This window comes from Nothobranchius furzeri, chromosome 16, assembly GCF_043380555.1.
Source record: "Nothobranchius furzeri strain GRZ-AD chromosome 16, NfurGRZ-RIMD1, whole genome shotgun sequence".
NCBI lineage: Eukaryota > Metazoa > Chordata > Actinopteri > Cyprinodontiformes > Nothobranchiidae > Nothobranchius > Nothobranchius furzeri.
The window spans coordinates 38,453,896-38,477,651 of NC_091756.1; the positions used below are offsets into that span (position 1 = coordinate 38,453,896).

At 40.7% G+C, this 23,756-nt stretch overlaps 1 protein-coding gene across 1 annotated transcript; it reads right to left on the bottom strand.

Moving 5' to 3' along the window:
- Positions 1-655: 655 nt before the first annotated feature.
- On the bottom strand, positions 656-23,610 carry cpn1 (carboxypeptidase N, polypeptide 1). Its single transcript, XM_015963120.3, has 9 exons — positions 23,224-23,610; positions 19,709-19,905; positions 16,286-16,441; positions 8,290-8,466; positions 8,059-8,170; positions 4,427-4,566; positions 1,629-1,728; positions 1,094-1,212; positions 656-886 (listed from the first exon to the last, which is right to left on the bottom strand). Exons 1-9 carry the CDS (start codon positions 23,456-23,458, stop codon positions 776-778), a joined length of 1,347 nt encoding a protein of 448 aa, XP_015818606.1. The 5' UTR covers positions 23,459-23,610; the 3' UTR covers positions 656-775.
- Between the last annotated feature and the right edge of the window lie 146 nt (positions 23,611-23,756).

Sequence of the window (23,756 nt, forward strand, 5' to 3'; positions counted from 1 at the left end):
GAGAATCGCTCTTTTGCTGTAGCAGCCCCAAAGCTGTGGAACAATCTACCTCCTGACTTACATAACACCACAGACCAGTCACTCTTTAAAACAAGACGTTTCTTTGCCATCGGGTTTATCTCTAGGGGTCCCCACACTTTTGATTTATGCTCTTATTGAGGTCTTTTGTTTTATTCTGTTTATATAGGTATATTATTGCTATTTTGGAAATTTGATTTTAGTGATTTTATTTCTTACTGTGAAGCACTTTGGTTGCCTCTTTGACTGTGTAAAGCACTCTGAATAAACTTGATTGATTGATTGACTGATTAGTAAAACTTTGTCATCTTGAGTTCCTAAAATACATGAAAAGAAAGGAAAAACGAATAGTAAAAATTGTAAAAATGTCCTTTTAATTCCTTTTACATTTCTCATCAAATTGTTGAAATCAAAACAAACGAGAAGGTCTTTGTACACATATAGGTCATTTGTGTTCATACCATACATATCAACACTGCTACATAAATACACAAGGCTGGCAAAAATCCTTATTACAGTCACACAACTCATAATCAACAGTTTTTAACACACATTACCCCAAAACTACAGAGGTACATGATAAACATACATCATTTATACGGATCAGTTGTAGGAGTGTGTTTACTAGACCTTCAGAGTGTGTGTGTGTGTGTGTGTGTGTGTGTGTGTGTGTGTGTGTGTGTGTGTGTGTGTGTGTGTGTGTGTGTGTGTGTGTGTGTGTGTGTGTGAGAGAGAGAGAGAGAGAGAGAGAGATGTCTCATCTTGGGCCCAGTTTGAGTGGATTCTTGTGAGAGGAAAGGTTCTTCTTGCCGTGGTGAGGCTTCATTTTGTGGCTTTGTTTAGGAGCTTTTTTCAGGTAAAAGTGAAGCTGCCAGGAAACAAATTACAAATAAATGTATGAAAACCTATTGGAGGTTTTACCCATGCACACAAACATTAATTTCACACCTCAGGTTTTGATCCAAAAGCGTCTTTACTTCAGTTAAAATCTTCTTTTGTGTTAAAAATAAAACTAATTCATTATAATTGCTGTTTTATGCTCTTGTCTCAGCCTGAACAACAACAGAAGACAAACCTGTATGGCCTCAGCTGGTCCCACCGTCACGGTGCTGGTGGATGGGTGGTAACCTGGAGCCGAGGCTTTCACTGTGTACGTGCCTGGGAGCAGGAGTCTGAAATAGTCACCATCATTTCCTGGAGGTAAATTATAAAATTAATTTGTATTATAATTTCACTTTTTTAGATCTCTTTCTGGTGCAAAACAGTGCATTTATCTTCAAAAATCATCAGCTCATCAGAAGTTAAACATAAGGAAATGAGCCTTGGATCAACACATTTACATGCTATTGTTGTTTTATCATTAGGTGAACAGTAGAGCTGCACTAATATTTCAGTAAATGTCTCCCGGTGTCTCCAAATTGATCTCAAGTGTTCAATTTCCTTTTAAAGCGTACTTACACATTTTCACCAATAGGGGACAGTAGAGAGCATGGATCAAAGGCACTTCTATTGCAACCATAATGCATTCATATCATTATTTACTACAAATTTAATCAGCTTTTTTCATTGAGTAAATCATAAACAGCAGGAAACGTAGAGGCAGGTCTTACCACTGGTGACATCATGGTTGATCCCAGCCACCGAGATCTCAGCTTTACTGATGGGGTTGTTGTTCTCATCATACACCATGCCTTTTAACCCGTGATGCACCTGAAAAAAATGATTCTATAAGTATTCAAACTATTACTCTACACAATAGTGTGCTTTAACAAATGACCAGAGTTTGAAGGGGCAAACATATTTGTGTTGATAGATTAAATAGCAGATATTGCTGTTTATTGATGTGCTCCAATAAAATCAACATAGCAGACAAGGCCGGATTAACAAAATGGGCAACTAGGCAATAGCCCAGGGGTCCATGAACTCTAAAGGGCCTAGGCCCAGGGCAGCAAGGGCACGAGCAAAATACTGTAGGGTGATCATACGTCCTATTTTCCCAGGACATGCCCACTTTTCACTCTCTGTCCGGGCGTCTGGGGGGGTTCGTCTTTTGATGAAAATGTCCGGTTTTTCATCCAGGAGCAGGGATCGAATTATGGGGGAGCTGGATATCCTACACATCCAGGGGAGCCGGAAAAAAGTTTTCTTCCTATATTACATCATTCATGGACTCTTTTGAGCAGAGAGTGGCAGAGCGATGATCGTTGGTGCGCAGCGCTCCAGGCAGCTGCGTCCAGCGCACGGTCCATTCTCAAAGTGGCCCAACCAAAAAACTATAATTAACACACGATCGTTCATGTCCGCATGTTCTCTATTTTCTGTCTTATTTGTGCTTGAAGCGCTCTGCTACTGCGGAGCTCATCACCTGTGCTGCGGTGATTTCACCTCACAGACGCAGCATCGAAACGCGCTCTCCGCTTTGCGGTCAGGAGATCCCTTTGATCTGCTCAAAAGTAACTGATGAGGTGAAAAAGTAAGAATCCAGGCAGCAGATTTTCTGGAGAGTTTAGAGGAGATGCAGGAAGATGAGAGACAGACAGGACAGGAAATAGTTAAATAAAAACAAGAAAACAAAACAAAGTGTTGAAAAGTAAAATGTAGGTAGATTTATCTCCACTATGTGTTTCTACCTGTAAAAAACAATAAGTTATACACATGTCATATTTATACACCTGATACAATTCAGATCACCTTCAACACTCAGTCACACACCCAGGGCCATTTCAAGGCATTTTGGGGGCCAAGGCAAAACAGAACCCCCCCCCCCCCCCCCCCCCAAAAAATGGGCTCCCCAGAAGCCTCTGTGTAATTCATACCCTCTCCAGGAGTATTAGTCATACAGTGTTTTAAAAAAAAAACTCAGACATTACTGACATGTTGTCATATTATCAGATGAAAAACTAAATTATCAGACATGCTGTCTCATCTGCTTTTTTTCTAAACTTGCAAAAAGTAACAAAACTATTTGAAAGCCTCTATTTGTGGATTCTCTGAAAGTTTCCATGGAGTGTCTGACAACTTATTTTTCTCATTGATCCTATCGTCTAATCTCACAGCTGAAACAAGCATCCTTAATAATCGTGCACAGGAAGCTTACCAATGCTGTAGTCAAACAAAAGGTAAAATAATTTCTTATTAATATAACCTTGTTGCAGCACTAAAGCAGAACAATGAGATTTTGCAATTAATTTGCAAAATATTTAAATATGAATTGTTTTAGAGCCCTTTTATTGGCAGAATCTGATATTAATTTAGTTCTTACAAAAAAATGGGTCCCAACATGGTTTGTGTGGCGTTGCCATAGTGTGACGTCATAGGCACAGATCCCCTGTCCTCTTTTTTGAAAATGGAAAGAAGAAGAAGAAGAAGAAGAAGAAGAAGAAGAAGAAGAAGAAGAAGAAGAAGAAGAAGAAGAAGAAGAAGAAAAAGAAGAAGAAGAAAAAGAAGAAGAAGAAGAAGAAAATATCATTTCTGTAGCGCCTCTCAAATCACGAGGCGCTTCACAAAAACAAAAAATGTAAAAATATTTAAAAAAATTAGAAAATGGTTAAAATATATTTAAAATGAGCAAAAAATTGACAATTGTGATTTTAAAAAATGTTAAGAAAGAGAGAGTGACTAGGAAAGAGGGAAATCAGTGGATCCTGAGTAAGGTGTAATAGGTGGGGAGAGCAGAATAAAGAGAGAGTGATGAAGAAGATCGTACAAAAGCCAGCTTGAACAAGTGAGTTTTCAGCTGCTTTTATGGTCACCCCATATTAAACAAACTGTCCACCCGGGCTTTTGCGCTGCACAGAGACGCTTTGCTGCCTATGACTTTGAATGTCAGTTGAGAGCGTTGAGAGTCAGTCTCATGCAGACTGACCAATGAAGAGAGAGCCTCAAGTTAAGACCCTCTCCTCATTGGTCAGTCCACACGAGGTGGGTCAAAGGTTACCCTGAGCGGGTTACGTGATGTCAGGCATTCAAGTATTGAGTATATTTACTGCATGTTACAGTACAATATTCTGTGACCATGTTATGGTGATCCTGGGGTCATGATGATGGGGCCCTTTAATATTGTTGCCCAGGGTACAACAAAGTGTTAATCTGGCCCTGACAGCAGGTCATGAATTACATTTCGGGCCCAACTTTCCAAAGCATGAAACCTTATTAATTACTTTTAGACTGCAGGGATTTCGTACTTCAGTTCATATTAACAGCTCTGTGGGAAATATATGCATTTCTACTTCATGTTTAGAGACTTTTAGTTTAAATTTTTTGAATTTTAATACAGTGAAAGCACATTTAATGTTTATAAAAGGCCATTTTTTTATGCCTATTGTAGTTAAAAGCATTTTTTATTCAAATGAAAACCAACTTTGTTACGAAATCCAGATCATAAAATGCGTTAGTTGTGTGTTCTGACCTGTTCCAGGTATGAAACCAGTGCTTCTCGGTTGCCGAGCCATTCTCGGGGCAGCGATGATTCAGGAGGAAACTTATCACAGCTCAGCTCCAGAGTGATCTCAAAGCAGTTGGTGTACAGGTAGTTGAAGTCTTGCATGCCTACAATGTGCACAGAGATAAACACATAATAGTCTTTATTTGTATACTGTAATGTTGAATTTCAGTAAGAATATCTAAAAAACGGTTTAAGTGGCTCCCTTTTTTGCTTTGAGAGTATATTTTCATTATTTGTTTTTATTTTGACTGGCAAATCTTTATAATTGATCCAAATCTTTGATTTTATTATCCAAATGAAGCCATTCTACCTTTGCAAATAGGTTCTATTTTTCATCAAGGCTAGTACGCACAAAGGCAGCGTTTGGAGGGTCGGCTCAAATGTGACCTCACAGACCGTAACACCACTCTTGGAGCAAGACCACTTGTTAAAATAAACACAACGGGCTCCTGCTAAATGAGACCATGGCTGTTTGCATCCATTTCAAAGAATTCAAAAGCTTGTATGACTCAAACGAAAAGCTCTGCAGCTTTACGTTTTAACATTGGAAGAAAAACATCCAAGACCTCAACTAACACATGAAAGAAGAGGGTATTGTTTCAGCTATGAGTTATCCTGGCTCAAATTGCATTTAAGCCCTGACAGTTTGATGATTTTTGACATTTTTTTTTATTCTTAGGCAAAACATCACTTTCAATATTCAGGAAAATATGAAAATATTTTCTCTTTATTCAAACCAGACATGAGAAAATGAGAAGTTTAACTTTCTTGCTGAAGCTGAAGGAATTTTATACCCAAAACAACTTCAAGAAAGACAACAGTGCAAGAAATGATGGAAACAAAGATTTTAATTATTTACTGGTGACTTTTTGTTGATTCAAGCATAACTTCAGTTCTAGATTTGTTAGGGAACATACTGTGACTTAACAAAGCAGTGAGGATATCCCGGGTTGACAGGTCACCCGCTTGTGCGTTATCAAATGTCTCTATAGGCGCTTTCTGAGCTGAAGAGGATGTGAGATTCTGGACTTTTTCCTCAGACAGGCTCATGGATGTGTTGCCACATTGGAGACATGACCAAGCGCTATTCAACCGAAGTTTCATTATCAGGGAACATTTTCTAAGTGACAAGTCTCTCTGGGGGACAGGGTTTGGAAAACACTCGCTTCAATGGGAGGAATCTTCCTGCATGGTTCTGGTTCTGCGACGCGCTCCAAGCCCCTCTTCACATCTTCAGCTCGCTGTGCACCTTATGAACGTGCTGAGCAGTGTCCAGCTTAGATGTTCAGATGGGAATCTTTTCTTGAGTGATTTAGCTACATCTGCGATGTGCCTAAAAAATAAAATGTCAGTTCATCTGCATGCGTCGGGGTAAATCTTTCTATTTTTTCTCCATCAAAATAAACGGTCAAATACTGGAACTTTCTGGTCAATACAAAACCTGCCATTTAACTGTTTTGTTTTCTTGTGAAAATTGTTGCAAAGGGATAAAATTAAACTTGATTAACACCAGCACCGTGCCTTTATCAAACGAGGGAAAAACAAACTGGTCGGATCCTTTTCTCCACCTACAAAGTTTAATTACAACAATCAAACGAGACAGAGCCTGGATTTGTATTCTGAACAGTTTAAACTTGTTTTAAAAAGAAACAAGTGTGACAAAAGTGGCACCTGCTTAGTAAAACCACTAACAGGGTGAACAGTATCAAAATATTGTAGGCAGAGACGGGCTACAACTTCTGGATCCTTTGTATACAAATTGTTTTATTGATTATCTTCTGCTGAAAGATAAATTTGACGTACACGAGCGACCAGTATGGCTGCTGCCACCTGTTGGTTAAAGCAGCTCTCTGCTGTGGCTCCCAGTGTTTTCTTTACTGTGGGGAACAGGTAATAATGGCTCTTTGATGGGAAAATGTTGCCGACCCCTGGATTAGGTAGTTATTATTTGTGGTTATTTGTAGCAAGGCAGATGTAAATAAAATATAAACATAAACAGTTGGGAAAAGAGAGCGAGGTAGAGGGGCTTTAGCGGCCGAAGCAAAGACAATATTTTGTTCCTTCAGAAATCTCCCTCAACTTATCTTTCAACTTGAGAGCTCTGATATTGGAGTAAAACAAAAACATGTCATGGCTTCTTGGTTGCTCCTGTTTACAGGGTTTGATTCCTTGAGCGACTCTGGAGCTTTTTGCATGCCAGTGTCGAATTACTAATGCCTGCGCTGCAGCGTTAGCTCATAGCAGACTCTGCAACTTTATAGGCTCACAAATTGTAAACAGTAACTACATCCCTCTGGGTAATTTTTTATTTTTCTGAAGGGAGAAATACTGACTGTCTCTGAACTCTTCAGGCAGGTCCTTTGACCTCATGATTCTCATTTGCTCCAACATGGATTCTTCTTCTTCTTTTGGAGGTTTAATGGCGGTTGGCAAACAACCAATGGTGCATTACCGCCACCAACTAGTGTGGAGTATGGTCTGGAACAGCAGCCTCAAAACAAACCCAAACAGGGAAAGAGAAAAAAAAAAAACCTCAAAGTCTCCCAAACACCCTTATCTCTCAAAAACCGAAATAAAATCTGAAAACAGTCACTCCTTGAATTTTGTCTCAATAAATGAACAAGATCCAGTCTCACGTTCAGCTGACCAAGAGTGTGAACCATCGTCCTCCTTTCCGCCTGATATTTCTGGCATTGTAATATAACATGACCTCCAACATGGATTGTGAGCTGTAAGGTCTTATATAGACAGGTGTGTAGCTTTCCTAATCAAGTCCAATCAGTATAATCAAACACAGCTGGACTACAATGAAGGTGTAGGTAGGACCATCTCAAAGAGTATCAGAAGAAATGGAAAGCACCTGAGTTAAATATGAGCGTCACAGCAAATGGTCTGAATACTTAGAAGCATGTGATAGTTCAGTTTGTCTTTTTAATAACTCTGCAGAAATTAAAAAAATTCTGTGTTTCTGTCAACATGTGGTGCTGTGTTGAGGAAAATTTGAATATTTTTTTTATTTCAGCAAATGGCTGCAATATAACAAAGAGTGAAAAATTGACAGGGTTTTGAACACTTTCCGCACCCCAATGGCGCCCCCAATTGATCTTATTTATTGAAGACATAATTGTAAAACAAAATGAAAGTAACACAATTAATGAGTAAAGAAATAATCAGAATAAAAAATACATATGTTTCTACTGTTCACCATTTTAAAAACGTTTTTATCTCCATATAGTTTTTTGTGAACACATCAACAGGTGAATTAAACAAAAAAAACATTTTAAAATAAAATTTGAAGTAACATTTTAAGTAACTGAAATGTATTTTTCTGAAATGTTTGCGTTTGTAAAATTTAAGTTAAATATTTAGGATACATACTTTTTTATATATATATATAATAAAAACGAAGAAAGGAGCAGTGCAATACATCGCCACAGGCTAAACTATATATCATCTCCAGATTCTTGCCAACACGCATCTCTACTATTACACTATTTAAGGGTCAGATCAGGTGCTTTAGTTTCTATTAAAGCGATGTCCTATAACTGGCCTAAACAAAACCAAAGTAAAGACAACTATGAGGGAGTTTTGCATACCTCTAGACAAGGAGTACCAGCTGGCCCCATTGGTGATCCCCTCATTAAAGTAGTCTCCACAGTTCCAGCCTTTGTGCATCCAGCCGTGAGCGTATGAGTACGTCCTTGCCAACTGTCATCACACACAGATGCATATGGGTCCACTCATCCACATGTTTACATAAACACACCACAGATAGCCATGACATCAGATGTTAGCCATCTGGAAGGAATTTTTAATGGGCCCCACACCTGCCTGAAGATCTTGTCGTCTGGAGTTGCTGAATACATGGTCCGTCCTCGGATGCGGGGGTCTCGCGACTTGTCGAAGGGATAATTGGCCACTACGGCTCCACCATGGAGGTTGGCAGACAGGACAAAGTTGTAGTTTTGCATCCATTTGATGACCGCTAAAGTCTCTGGTTCAACCTGCAGAGTATTTAGTTAGAAAGAAAATAAAATTAAGGTTTAATCACACTCTCAATCCTCTTATTGGCATTTACTGAAATACTTAGCTGTATTTAAATTGGGCATACACTTGTTATTTCAATACATCTGCTGTGATAGAATAAGTGAACACCTTGTGAGTCCTTCTGTGGAAAAAAACTCTGATACTCCTGTTTCAGGAAGTAGAAGTTAGCCTGAGAAGAGGGTCAGCAAACTTCAGCATTCAGAGTCTTACCCATAATTATTCCTGATATTTGGACACCTCACCTCTAATTGGCTAACAGTAATGCTTCTACTAGGCGAGACGTGCTCTGCTCTCTCCTGGACAGTAAACCAACAACAGCCTTCCCCATCATGGGACAAAAAGGGTGAGTTCACGAATGCTAATTTACAGTGTGATATACATCTGTGTGGCTTTTTCTAACTCGAGAGTTTCCCCGTCTAGTTTCTTTTGGCACCTGATGCAGGAAATTGGTTTAAGAGACAACACCTCAACATGCTCAGCCTGCATGTGAAACTAAGAGTGATCGATCCGATTTCAAAAGAACATTATATGTTTCTCCTGTAAGAGATTCTATTCATATCTAGTGTTTAAAATTGAGCAAATATTTCTCCATGATGAATACACAGTTGCCATCTCTACAGAAAATATGCAGCATGCAAATTAAAGCAACACAAAACTGCCATTTTTGTTAATTTATTCATGTAATTCTGCACAGCTTCAGCTTTTACCAGATGGTCTCTCTAGAGCACGTAAGTCTTAAGCCTTGAAATTCCACGCTGGGCTGCTATTTATTTTCACTGTCAGCGCTAACAATCCACGCACGTCTGAATCCTACCTTGTGTTTGGAGACGAGACGTTCTGCGTCTCCTTGAGAAAAGTATGTAGGACAATAAACACAGTCTGCTGATCAGAGCTCATTGACCCTGAACACAGCAGCTGTAACCAAGCAGGACTTAAGATGTCTGTGAATTACACTGGAAATAACTGCTGAATTAAAAACTATCAACATGCTACAGGGATTCATAGTCTGTAGCATTTAATACATATTAATGATTCCATTTAAATATGAAATATCAATCGGATTGATCTTTGAATGTTTAATCAGCAGATTCTAGGGTTCTTTGCTTCTTTTGGGACCATAAACACACTTCGTATTAATTCAGACAGAGTCAGGTGTACCAGTTTTAAAATGAATTAAATTATTTTCCCTAAACTAAAATTTTATACATGACAAGATATGAATGATGAGATGTGGTGTGGTGGATGTGAGATGTTGTGATGGAAGCTAGATGTTGTAAAAACTGTTCTTTGTATCTGAGAGAAATTGTGAAATCTGGGTGTAAAAGAATTTGTTGTATTGAGTTAGTTTTTGATAAAAACCTCATCAGACACCTCATCCATCCTTTTGAAAATACTGTGCTGCAATCTGGGAAATGTTTGACCAAGAGAGAGCAGCAAGGCACCTTGCATGTATCCTTGATTAATTAGCTAAACGATTGATAAACAAATAACTGATACCTCAGTAGCACATGAACATTGGAACTGACTGGAACACGCCTTGGCGATTCATGATCACGTATCTCCTAGGCAACTACAGTGGGACCAATGGCATCAAGGCGAGGTTCTTGACATTGAGAAACACCCTTAGACCCACTTGCATATGTTTTAGACACAATTTTTATGGTTATATGTTACAGTGGCGGGCGGTGCATTCCACCCCTGGGCCTTCAGTGATTTCCTATTCAGTCCAATCTAAATTAACACACCTTAAAATACCATCAATAGGACATCACAGCTGGAGAAACCTCTCTCACACACACACACACACACACACACACACACACACACACACACACACACACACACACACACACCAGTGGCTGGGCAAGACGTCATTTCCGGAGCCTTTAAAATCAAACTCGCATTCCCAATTGAGAGTAGGAAGCTAAGACCACGGATACTGTCAAATCTCAAAAATGAAAGACGGGTTTAAGAGATGAGACAAAAAAATAAATAAGTAAAGCAAACACATTATTTGCATTTGTTTTGGAGAAAATTGCACCGCGAAACAATTGAACATGTTGGCGCAGCTGCACACACCACGTCATACACAATATAAATTGCATAGAAACAGAACACATAGAATAATTTCATTTAGACATTTTATTTCGTTACCATTTATTATTAACAAAATGAAATGACAAAACATTAAAAAATACTTTCTACTCACCAACATAAATGTCGAGCATGGATCTCCTCCTCTCAAGCTCATTTGAAAATAAAATCCATCCTTCTTTCCTTCCTCAGGAAAACCTCAATGGCTCTGTACAGTTCATCTGTGCGCTTCAGGTCCATGAGTGGATCCTTTTCTATGGACATGGAGGCTAAGGCTGAAAGACGTGTCTGTCCGGTCATGTTTCTGGCGTACGTTTTAACGCGCTTTAATGCTACCAAATCCATCTGATGCGAGCAACAGGCGTTCCCAGCAGAATAACCTGCAGCGGTTCTCTGAAGCTGTTTGCCATGGGTGCCGTTCATAGTTGCTTGCCTGAAAATGACGAACAAATCCTTTCCCCTGCTGGGACAAGCCAGCTAGCATTGGAGTCGGACAACCTGTTCTCACAAGATCCATTTTTTCTTGAAAGGTCCGTCTGGAAAATGGTGTGGCAAGTTAATCTGCAACCAAGTCCGTCCCTTCTCCTCTTTCAGCCATCATGTGTTCAAAAATACACCGATAGCTGCCTATAGATACAAATCTCTGTGTTTAGTTTAGATATTTTGCTTCATGCCGCTAGAAAAGTTCTAACTACTGCTTATCCAATCACAGGATGCGTTCATGTCAACTTTTGCGTGAGGCCAGCTAGCTGGCCCGGGCCAAGCTGACTCGTGAGCTGATTGGCTATCGCAACTGGCTCGTCTCTGTTCACTTACAGCGGACAGTGGGCTTCTCGATTGATTCTGAAGGCCTAGGGCAGACTTAATCTGCCTGAAAACACAAGCTAGCTTAAATCTGATTGGATAACACCCAGCCTTGGTATTTTAACACTGGAAGCAGCGCAGCCAAGTGGGTATAATAGGATATAAAGAAAATAGACCAGTGAACATTTTTTTTATTTAAAAATATTTACCAAAGGAAAAAAAATACATTTACGTTTTTGAGTACGTTTAGGCCAGCAGAGAAGGCTTTGCTGGCCCTGACTGCCCACCACTGATATGTTACGAAGCCACCAATATTTTTCAACAACTGGGCATCGTTTCATAAATATTCAACTACATATTGATGGATATTTCCAGAGATTAATGGTAAAAATTACACATTGTCTCTTTAAATTGAATAACTAATTTCAAAACTTAAATTAACTGACCTGACTGAATATTCATTAAATTGCTCTTTTTGTACCATTTTTAGAGCAGAAATCAGTATTTTGGTGAAGAAAAAGTAGGTAAGTAAGTAAATGTTATTTATATAGCACTCATCACAGACAGATAATCAAAAAGTGCTTCACATAGATAAAGTAATAATAATAATAATAATAATAATAATAATAATAATGTTTTAAAATCATACTGATAAAAACTAAGTCATAAAATTATAAAATACCATAAAACAAATGAAGCAATTTTGAGTTAAAAATAAGATAATAAAATTTTTTGGTAAAAGCAGATTTAAATAAAAGGGTCTTTGTTGTTTTTGTAAAAGTGTCCAAAGTGAATCCTTTTCCATCAAACACACTCTAGAGAATGAGCCTATATCACTAAATGTAACATAGAGGATCATGAGTCTTCATGTTATCAGGGGCTGAGAGTCGAGTCCCGACCTGCATGAATAAATAGCATCACAGTCGTGTCTCTCGAAGTAAAGATGTAATTTTTTAACTTTTCCAAACAAAAGATGATAAAAACTAAATATTAACTGCAGCAGCGGAGTTTTCAGCTGTGCCTAATAAAAAAAGTGGGTGGATCACATACATGTAAATGCAAATATGTTTGCTTATAAATTCCACTTTTGCTTTAACATCTGCTGGGAACGTCTGTCAGATTCTCCTGTCAGAAGAAGTTTCAATTCCCACCTCCGACAGAACTTCCAAAAGGCAGTGGACATTAAGTCCAAGTGGACCATGTTCCAAGCGTCCAGTGTCAGAGCTGTGGCCGCAGGGTAGTCGGTGCCTGTTGTGGTGACAGTCACCAAACCTGATGGTGGACACCAACGGCAAGGGATGCCTCAAACTGAAGAAAGAGTCCTATCAGGTCTATTTGGCCTGTGGGACTGCGGAGGCAGCTGATACTGGCAGGCCAAGTGGAATGTGGTGCTCACAGACGCAAAAACCCGGGCGTGGGAGGAGTTTGATGAAACCATAGAGTAGGTCTTCCATACCACTTTGAGGAGATTCTGGTCCACCATCCTGCACCTCAGGAGGGGAAAGCAGTGTGCTACCAACACTGTTTATAGTAGGGATGGTGTGCTGCTGACCTCTACTCGAGACGTTGTGGATCAGAAGGTTGGAATACTTCGAAGACCTCCCCAATCCCACCACTTCCAGTGAGGAAGCAGAGTTCAAGGACTTTGGGTTGGGATCTCCAATCTCTGGTGCCGAGGTCACTGAGGTGGTCAAAAAGCTCCTTGGTGGCAAGGCTCCGGGGGTGGACGAGATCCGCCCAGAGTTCCTTAAAGTGCATCTTTAATGTTCTTTAAAATGCCTTTGGACAGTATTTCTAGGTGCAGCCAAGGTGTTGAAGGGATCTATTTTGGTGGCCTAATGATTGAGTCTCTGCTTTTTGCAGATGATGTGATCCTGTTGGCTTCATCAGAACGTGATCTCCGGCTCTCATTGAAACACTTCTCAGCTGAGTGTGAAGCAGCTGGGATGAGAATCAGCTCCTCTAAATCCGAGACCAGGGTCTTGAGTTGGAAAAGGGTAGAATGCCTTCTCCAGGTCAGGGATGAGGTCCTGCCTCAAGTGGAGGAGTTTAAGTGTCTCGGGGACTTGTTCACGAGTGAGGGACAGGCGGATTGATGCTGCATCTGCAGTGATGGAGGCATTGTACCAATCTGTCGTGGTGAAGAGAGAGCTGAGCCAAAAGGTGAAGCTCTCAATTTACTGGTTGATCTACGTTCCTACCCTCACCTGTGGTCACAAGCTTTTGGTAGTGACTGAAAGAATGAGATTGCAGATACAAGCGGCTGAAATGAGTTTTCTCTGCAGGGTGGTTGGGCTCTCCTTTTGATATTGGGTGAGAAGCTCGGTCATCCGGGAGAGGTACAGTTTCTTAAAGGGACATGAACGTTGCCAAGCTGCAAACATCTTTTCATTTTTTATCATCAAATTTATTGACATCTCGATGAGAGTCAGAAATTTTGATAATGATACATTTTTGATTTATTGCCCAGCCCTAACACTCACTGACACTCGCTGGTGTGATCGGTTCTGAAAAGCGTTGATCAGACTTTGCAGATCACGTTGTTTTTTTTTCACAGAGATTTGCCGAGGATTCCTCTTCTGGTCGACAGCTTGGGAATCAAAACTAGGATCTGACTAGGGAAAAACTGACAGTTAGTCTCGGTTCCAATCAATGCTCGATGCCCAACCCTACCTTTAATCTCTGGAAATATCCATTGAAACATTGTTGAACATGAATAAAATGATGTCTAGCTGTTGAGAAATATAGGCGGCTTTGTACCAATTACCCTTGAAAAAGGTCTAATGTACATAGGGCGCAGGTCTAGCGTCTTCGCGGGATGCCATGTTTCCATCTGGCCGGCTTGGAGTCCTGCGCCTGTCGATGACGTCACACTAGATGATTGGCTGAACGTACAACTTACGGAAGTTACGTTACGATGTTGAAAAACATTTAGGCATTAAAAAACAAGAATTTAAAACAAAACTGCTGTCTCTTTCCAAAACATATGTGAACAAACAGATTCAAAAAAGAGATGTAATATATTTTGGATGAGTGGTATTGCTGTAGTTTGGTGACGTCACTGGCAGGCACAGGACGCCGAGCAGAAACGGAAACTACAGCGCCAGAATACTAGCATCGGCATTGCATTCTCTCGATGGAATTAACTGAAGGACCATCAAAGTCTGAGGAGTCACGCCAATCTTGCATTTTTCTGCTTCACAGGTAACATTTACTATAATGTTATTTTTTAAACTAGTGACAGTCATCATGGCGATATGGTGTGAAACTACCCTTAAATGTATGTACTGCCCCCTGCAGGCAGGAAACTGCACACTGCCACTTTGAAAAAACATGTACCGGTATAAGTGGTGGCCAGATAATCAACCAATCCCTTTACTTGTTTTTTTTTTTTTACCAACTGTAGTTTGATTCTGTCCACATGTGCAATTATTTTCTGAATGTTCACGTATCCTGTTGGCTGGTTTTAGGTGTACTCGACATGTCTTGGCCTTTCAAAATGGAAATGAACTGACAAGTTCCAGACATAGTTTAGCTTTTTCTGTCTGGTGAAGCCAGGCTAACTTAGATCTCAGTTCAATGGGTTCAGCCGCAGTTTGAAAATGTAGATTTATGTATGTTTTCCCTAACAGAACCACTCTTTGTCCTGTTCAGAATCAAAATGTAAGACGGTCAAACCTGGAGACATTGTTGGTTCTTGCATACTTCTGAGCAGCTACTTTTCATTGCAGCGATTTAAATAACTAATTTGGACACTCATTTGTGGAGTTTTATTGTATGTTACCTTAAATTTGCAAACACATTCATCTATGTAGGCAAATTTGGAAAAACGCTGAACAGAGTTAATACTGAAAAGCAGCTCTTTCCATGCCTGGTAAAGATAAAGTCAATATATCTCCAAGGATCTGACCTTAATACTTGAAATGTGCCTTTTGGCAGATTTCTGGCATACGTTTGACAGCACATGCTTTTAAAATTCCCTTTTTGTTCATTTTACACCTCAGTGACCTAAAATATGCAAGCAAGCAAACTTTAAAGGCCATTTAATCACTCAGAACAAAGCCGTTTGTCTCCAAACTTGAACTGTAGTTTCTTGTGAAAAGTCAGTTTATACCCTGAGAGGGTTTTAGAAAACCTCATGGTAAGAAAAGGCTGTGGTTTATCACCGCTGAAAAATTAAAAATGTGATCTTGTTGGAGTATGTAGTAAATCACTGCAGATATGAGGCGTCTGCAAACAGCTCGGATGCTCCGACACAGACGTTAGGTCAGCTCGGCTTCTCATACGACTGACAGAAAGACAAAAATGTTTAGCTGAAGTGAAACATTTAATATGAGCTTTATATGTAACGACATGAAAGAGGTGGCTTTAAAGCTTTTTCTGCTATATTCATCCAGTGAATACTTTCTATCCTTATTCTGCACACACACACACAGGCGCAGACAGGCATTTTTGCATTGTTTGGGTGGGTGACAGTTTTCTGGGCTGAAAATAGTGAGTCAGCAGTTTTTTCCTGCATTGTGCATTTACAGATTTTATAGTAAGACAAGCAAACAAAAGGATTTATCATGAAAGCTCACAACATGTAACAGATATCCTATAGTGTTTACATTTCTGGACAGATTCCCTTTGTTCAGATTAAAGTGCTGGGAGGGGACTCTGATCCCGGGCAAATCTCACAAACTTGTTTTACGTTAGCAAAGCCGAGGCCAAGATTAATCATCAAGTCACTCGTTACTCTGCACACTTACACAAGAACACTCATCCATCTTACTGAAATTCTTCCATATTTGTAACATTTAATTTATTTATATAATTGCACAGAGACTCACAGATACAGAAGCAGAGTTTAGCAGGACTCCTTGCAGGAGAACTGACCTGATGTTCCCAGTTGTCCGGCAGAGGAAGGTGGTGGTTACGTCCGTTGTTTTTCTCGTAGTAGTACATGAGTGCATTCAGGTCTGGAAAGTTCCGGTTCAGATCAATCTCCCTGGCATTCCCTCGTCCAACCAGATAGCCATTCAGCTCTGGACCCTGTTGACATACAAAATGCTGAGTAGTCTATCCCAAGATATTCCATGAATGATTGAATTTTGGCTTGGAAGGGAAGGAATTTGTAGGCTTCGTTTTGCTTGGAAGCAGAAGAGGAAAAAACAATTGGATGATGTCCCAAACCTGCAGAGGTCAACTGCAGTCAGTTGTTTCTTCTCATTCTTTTTTACTACATCAGATAGAATGTTTGGATCTTTGTTTTAATCTTTAAAAGCATCCTACCGACCTTATTCTTTCTAAGAAAGTGTAATTGTTGGAGCAGTGAAGCAACTAAAACATGTTGGACGTGGCCCTTGAGGAACTCTGAGCAAGGCATTTGGTTTTATTGTGAGCTGTTAGTATAGCTGGATCTCCACACAAAGCCAATTGATCGTGAAGGTCCCTAATTTTACTTTAGCAGGACATATTACTGGAATGTTTTTTAAAGCTTGGGAATGTAGTTTAAAAAGTTTGAAGTAATTTAAAAACAGCTTACAGGTGACCATCTGACCTTGTTCTACAATAAAAAGTTGGTAATCTTTCATAGTTTGTATTTCCCCTAAAGCCCAGTTTATTCTTCTCCATCTGCGGAGGTGTGGAGACACACATCGCCGTTATCCGTTGTTGAAAGGGCTCTCCAACAGGCTGGATGGATGGAGTAGAGCCCACTTTTCTAGCTTTCCGTCAAAAGCAACCTCGAGCCTGTGACTGGTCAGGATGCCACTTCCTTAAGCTTCGTCAAAAGCACTGCAATTCCCCCTCAGAAAAATTTAAAAAATGCCGAACAAATCGAGCGTCAGACACAGAGCAGATTGAACGTCTCGCGGAAAGAGTTCAATGATACAAACATAAAAAAATGTGACTGAGGGAAAGATATGCAGAAAACCTTTTAATTGTGAAAACTACGAGAGAAGTGGGTGGAGGTGGTGACTGCATGAAGAAGTGTCTGTCCTAAAAAATCTCTGCAATACATAAACACAATAGGGAGCCTAAGTCTCTTCCCTTTCCAGTCGGCTCATGGGTCCCCGGAAGAACGAACAAATGAATGTGTCTACGTGACTAAAACAGCTATTTTCTAATCTGCTTTGCCTTACGCCCTGGATCGCACATATGTTGTACTCATATTTAAATTAAAAGTAATGAAGTGTGTTTTATGTTTATGTTTATTTATTTGGGAGACGCTTTTACCCAAAGCGACTTACAATTATAACCTATAGGGCATGTTGTGATCTGTGGGGGAAACCGGAGTACCCGGAGGAAACCCACGCATGCATGGGGAGAACACGCAACTCCACGCAGAAAGGCCGCAGCCGAGCCGAGTTTCGAACCTGCAACCTTCGTGCTGCGAGGCAACAGTGCTAACCACTGCGCCACCATGCAGCCCAGTTTTGACTACGCCAGTCACGTAATTTGAGATTTTTGAGCTTGTAAGAGTTTGTAATTAGCATGACTGCAAATCAGACGTGGGCATGTCGCGTATATGACGTCAACACATAATCCCCTCTCTCGTAGCGTAGCGTAGCTGCTACCGGCCAGCTTTATGGTGGTTCTTTCCTCCTGAAGGAAGATTTGTAGTTTGCTGAACTTGCAGCCATTTTCCCTTTGTTTTTCTCCATGTCTGATTCAATGACATCATTCTGGTGATTGTTTCTAGTTGTATCGTCCATCTCAAACACGGTTAACGAGAAGTTTAGAATGAGAAACAGGGTTAAGGTTAGGATGGGGGTGAGGGGAAGGTTAAGTAGCAAGAGGTCATTGATTAAATGTCGGTGAAATATGCGTTTTCCCGCGTGCTTCGGAAACCGACGCTCTGGCACCGCGCGTCGTGTCCCAATGCGTCGGAAACAAATGCTTGGTCACCCATCGTCAGTTTTATCCGCTTCAGGTGTGAGAATGTGTTGGTTTGAATCAGGTGTGTCAATGCAGGAAGATATCAACAACATTGTTTGTTCGTTAGCGCTACAAGACTATTTGTGTGCATTTTAGGAGGCGTGGCTTTAAGTTCCAACCAGAAGGGGAGGGGTTCGCAGGATGGGAGCCTCCTCTCCTTGAAGATCCTCTGCTACAAACTCCAGCTTTAAAGTTCAAAAGTAGTTTACTGTTCTTATGTTGCCCAACTTTGAAAAACTTTTTAAAGTTCCTGTCCTTTCGAGGCCTTCCACATGACAGCAATGTCTGCTCAGTTGATGTTGAATGCCTCTCATCTAGTACTCAGGTCCTGGTGCTCTGGGTTATTCAAAGTGTTGAAATGGGCCTTTATTGAACATTCGCAAAAGTAAGTAAAGGTTTCACTAATAATAATCTGAGTTTTAAGGATACAGCTATTAATATAGAATAATCTAATCCATGTTTGAAGGGTAGATTAGAGATGTGTAAGGTAGTGAAACATGATGAATTACCCTCTGGCCGTAACAGAAACCAACTTAAGCTCCATAGAGCTGTGTAAATCCACTGAAATGGACTGACCTCATAGAATATATGGCCACTTTTGTGCGAAGACTGTTTTGCTTGTTTTGTTCCTTTCCTCAAAAGCAAAATTATAAGACTGAACCAACACCATGCCATCCAAGCTGCTGGAAAACAAAACAGCAATGCCATTGTTGTCCAGATGCTGCAGCTCCAAAACATCTGTCGAGCAGCAAATTACAGTGCAGGATTCATCCCTGAGTGGCGAGGACAGGGACTGCGTGTGTTTGTGCTACTGGCGGTTGGCTTCAGGACGTATAATCAGTCTCAAATGCACTGAAAGTGTGTGTGTGTGTGTGTGTGTGTGTGTGTGTGTGTGTGTGTGTGTGTGTGTGTGTGTGTGTGTGTGTGTGTGTGTGTGTGTGTGTGTGTGTGTGTGTGTGTGTGTGTGTGTGTGTGTGTGTGTGTGTGTTTGTGTTACAGTAGAATGCATTTGATTTGTGGCTTCACAGCTCAAATCAGGATTTGATTCAGACACAAACTATTTTGAAGCTGTTTTGTTCTAACTATTCAAATCTAAACATGTTTCTCCGTGGAGTCAAATAAGCTATGTTCTGCTCTGATCTTACATGCAGGTGTTTAGTTTCACATGGGAACTTGAACAATCATACCGTATTCTGCTGGCAATAACAAGGAAATCTGGATTTTCTTTCTTTTTTTTTTTTTTTTTTTGCTAGGTTGATTGCAGAAGAAAAGCAGTCAGTAGTGTCCCTGAGGGAGACCTTCTCAGATTCGCTGTTGGCGCTTGTAAAAAAAAAAAAAAAAAAAGAAAAAGCTCACAAGAATGTCAGGAGTTTACGTTACCTGTCTGGCTGCCACTTCGTAGCCATCAGGGTTCATGGAGGGCAGGATGTGAATGCGTGTATCATGGATCAGCCTCATGATTCGCTGGTTTCCGGCCCGATACTCTTCACAGAGGAACTGGGAGAACTTAATGAGGAGTTCACGGCCAAGCACCTCGTTGCCGTGCATGTTGCCCACATACTTGAACTCAGGCTCCACTGGAGGTAGAAGTGAAAGGAAGGATGAAAGTTTAAAAGCAGCCAAAATAATCCCTGCACTCCTTAAACTCACACACTTCTAAAACGTTGTGTTTTTCATTCCCTTTTGAGTGGCCTCAGTTTGGGGAAACGTTCTGATTGGATCAACAAGCTAACAACTTGTCATAGTCAGAGCGATTCCACTGTCAGTGTTTGAAAACAACTCTAATCACAAGAAAACTGACAGCTGTGCAAATGCTATTTTGCATTCTTCACATTTTTTGTTTTTTTCTGGCAACATTTTTAAAAATTCCTGACAGAAACAGGCAGCAGTTCCCAAAAGCAAGGGTAGGGAATGCTGGTTCTGGAAAGCCACTATCCAGCATGTTTTAGTTGTTTCCCTGCTTCAACAGAGTACATTCACCTGTTCAGCAGCTCATCACGCTCTGCAGAAGCCGGCTAATCACCTGATTATTAAAATCATACGTGTTGATGCAGAGAAACCTCTAAAACGTGGTGGATAGTGGCTGTCCAGGAACAGGGTTCCCTACCCCTGCCCTAAGGTGACTTGCACAATAAAACCCTTTAAAAATGGGATGGAGCCTTCTTTTGGACAACAGAGAGTTACGGGCCAAACTGGCCGAGTGAATATTTAAAAAAAAAACTCTTAAACTATCCCTCCTTATGTGGAGATTAACAGGAAGTCACAAAGAGTGTGTGAACATGTGATAATATATTCTAAAGAACCTTATGAGGTGGAAAGTTCAATCTTTTTAGGAAGCTTTGCTTTTACGGAAGTCATCAGTGCTACTGCTTATTGTGCAATAGCCAATAAACTTATTTCTACTGTTAAAAAAACACACACACATAAATTCCATGTAAAAAAAAACATGTAGTGATAAATTCACTTGGGGTACATGTTTGCACAAGCTGGCATTTAATTTTCCAGATTTGAGTTGGTTTTAAGGTGGTTGAATCTCTTTTCAAACTTTCTAAGCACATTCTATGGGTAGACTTTTCATTGTTCAGACCCTTTTCAAAGAAACCCACTTGAAAGTACTATCCCTTTAGAGGGAACATATTACGCAAAAATGTATTCCGGAAAACCCTGTTCATCCATTTGCTGTCAGTGTTTAGTTTTAGGAATTAAATGCCTAAAATGAGACATCCCCGGTTGTGATGTCACAAATGGGGAAACTAAAATAGAACCACTACGCACATTCTCTGACCCTTTGTGGATATCAGTGCTTCTCAATGTAAAGCAGCCCAAGTGGGGTATGGGTGGGCGTGGCCAGCAACAGTTTGTGTTTTTAAAGTGGCAGAGCCCTGAAACGGCTCATTCTGGAAGGTACTGAAATGGATTTAGTGCAAAGAACTTCATGAATGTGTTTTGTATTGAATGTGTTTCAACTATTGAACTTAAGAAAAAAGCCATAATATGGCTCCTTTAAACAACAGATTTGTGCACATTTTCTGAGTTCTTTAGTTGCTGATCAGTTTAAATTTGATCCGTCGTCTAGCTACACTGCTGAGTTGTTACCGTTAAAGGCATTCACCTGGCTCTTTGAACAAGAGCTGTGATGCCCAAAGACAAAATGAGTGAGGCCGTTCAGTCAGAAAATGCATGAACAGCAACTGACTTATTAAGATGACATATATTTAATGATTTAGCATTAGCCACTGTTGTAATATTGATGCTGCATCAATTTTTCATACAATGTTCACAACCTTAAGTTATTCTGCTTCAAGCGATTCAAGGGAATTTCTCAAACATTTGACACATCTTACAGTGTTTTAAACATGTCATTGTGTCTGAGGTGAAACCAGCGACCATTGTGAGTGTTTAGCTGCAAGAGTGTGATTGTTTAATGTTTACACATGCTACACAGGATGTCTCGATAACGACACTCAAGGTTCTGACAAAGGGGAGTAAATGATTGTTTTAGGACAAGGTAATTCGGTCCTCTTGTTAATATCTGGAAACTTTACCCTCTAGTTAGAGTCCACCCCTCCTCCTTCCCAAGAGCCCCTTTATTAATCATTGCTGCAGTGCTGCTGGGACTGAGACCTCCAAGCTCTGGAACTAGAAGACAGATTACCTACTGACAGTGGTTTTGTGGTGGAACATCATTTTTGGAGTTGTTTGGGTTTTTAAAGAGGGGGTAGGAGTGGAGGTGCTCCTGGGATAAAAGGGAATGGAAAAAACGAGTGTCCAAATCCATTAACCCCTTTCTTTGATTGCATCAGGCTCCATAGGCACCTCTTTCTCTTTACCTGCAGGGCTAAATGATCTCAAGTTAAGAAAACAGTGCTGGCTTGAACATGGAGCTCAAACAGACACACACACACACACACACACACACACACACACACACACACACACACACACACACACACACACACACACACACACACAGTGATATGAATTTCCATATGGGTGCAAAGAGGCTTGACCTGCACAAGACCCTGGGTAACTTCCCTCCATGAAGTCTACAGTTCCTGTTTTTCACCCTTGTCACCTTGCAACAGAACAGGCACACATCCTCGTATTCTACTTAAGGAAGCCCGTACGTGTGCTAACAGAATGAAGAAAAAATGCAAGCTCAGCTGCAGCCAAAAAAACATTCTTTGCAGTTGTCAGGTTATTTTTCAGCCAGCTGCTGAAGAAGGTCCCAGAAGGGATCAAATCTCCTAGATCTCATACGATACGACCAATTACCCACAGCAAAATGAGGCATAATGAGGTGATGGTTCTCAATTTGCAACCAATTGTCAGAATGAACCCAGGAGAAGCTGATTCAGTGGTGAGGAGAGGGAGGAAAAACAAGCAAGGCTGTAGGGTTAAAGTGCTAGTGACTCAAAGTGAACCTATTAGTCATCTGCTCAGCTTTGAATTACAACCAGTGTGTTGTTAGTGGTTGGATGGCAAAAGAAAATGAAGATGAAACACAGATGTTTTAACAATTCTTTCACTTCTTGCATTTTCTTTTTCACTTGGGGTTCTCCACAGCTTACTGGTGTTTTTCAGAGAGGTGTTGGAATGACTCCCTGTTTTTCTCTTCAGTGTTCTCAGTTGGCTTCATGAGGACGAATGTGAAAGCTTGAATTCCATCTTTTTGGTACCAAACCAGGATCCCCGCAGATTGATCAATCTCCTGCCAGCTATGTTCTCACCCCTAAGACCAAACAAACAGCCTGTGCTTGGGAAATCCTTTTGATGTTTATCTCACTAATCCCCATCACTGATGGTATGCACATTTATTTATAACACTTCTCATTAAGATGGGGAAAAAATGCTTTCATGTTGCAGAGCCAGACGAGGAATCAGGTGGTACTCACATGCTTCGTGGATACCCGGGTTATCACTGAACTCCAGCACGTAGAGGTGTCTGCCGTTCACGCTACGCCCGATGCTGTAGATGCGAGTGATGTACGGGCACTCGTTTTGCACTGCCAGCAGGGCTTGCACCATGTCCTCGTATCGGTGATGCTGGAAGTCGGAGCCTGACACTGGGAGTCCCATCACCCCGAGCAGGAGAGCAAAGAGCCAGAGAAGAGTCCACCTCTGCAGCATCGCCCCACAACCAAGAGTGTGCAGCACAGGAAACAAACAAACAGACCAAGAACTCACTCAGAGACAATGTCAGACGTCCCTTTACATGCCAAACATGCTGCTCACTGCTCTTTTCCTCCCTTGTTCCCACTCCAGCTCCTGTTCTCCCACTGCCTCTTCGCACATACAGTTCTAGCAGTGAAGAGCAAGTAAGGACAGCCCCCTGCTCCGTCTTTGTTTCACTCTCCTCCTCCAACAGCTGCTTCTCTCTCGCTTTCTTTCCCTTTGAGTCTTTGACAAGTACATGCTATTTGCTTTA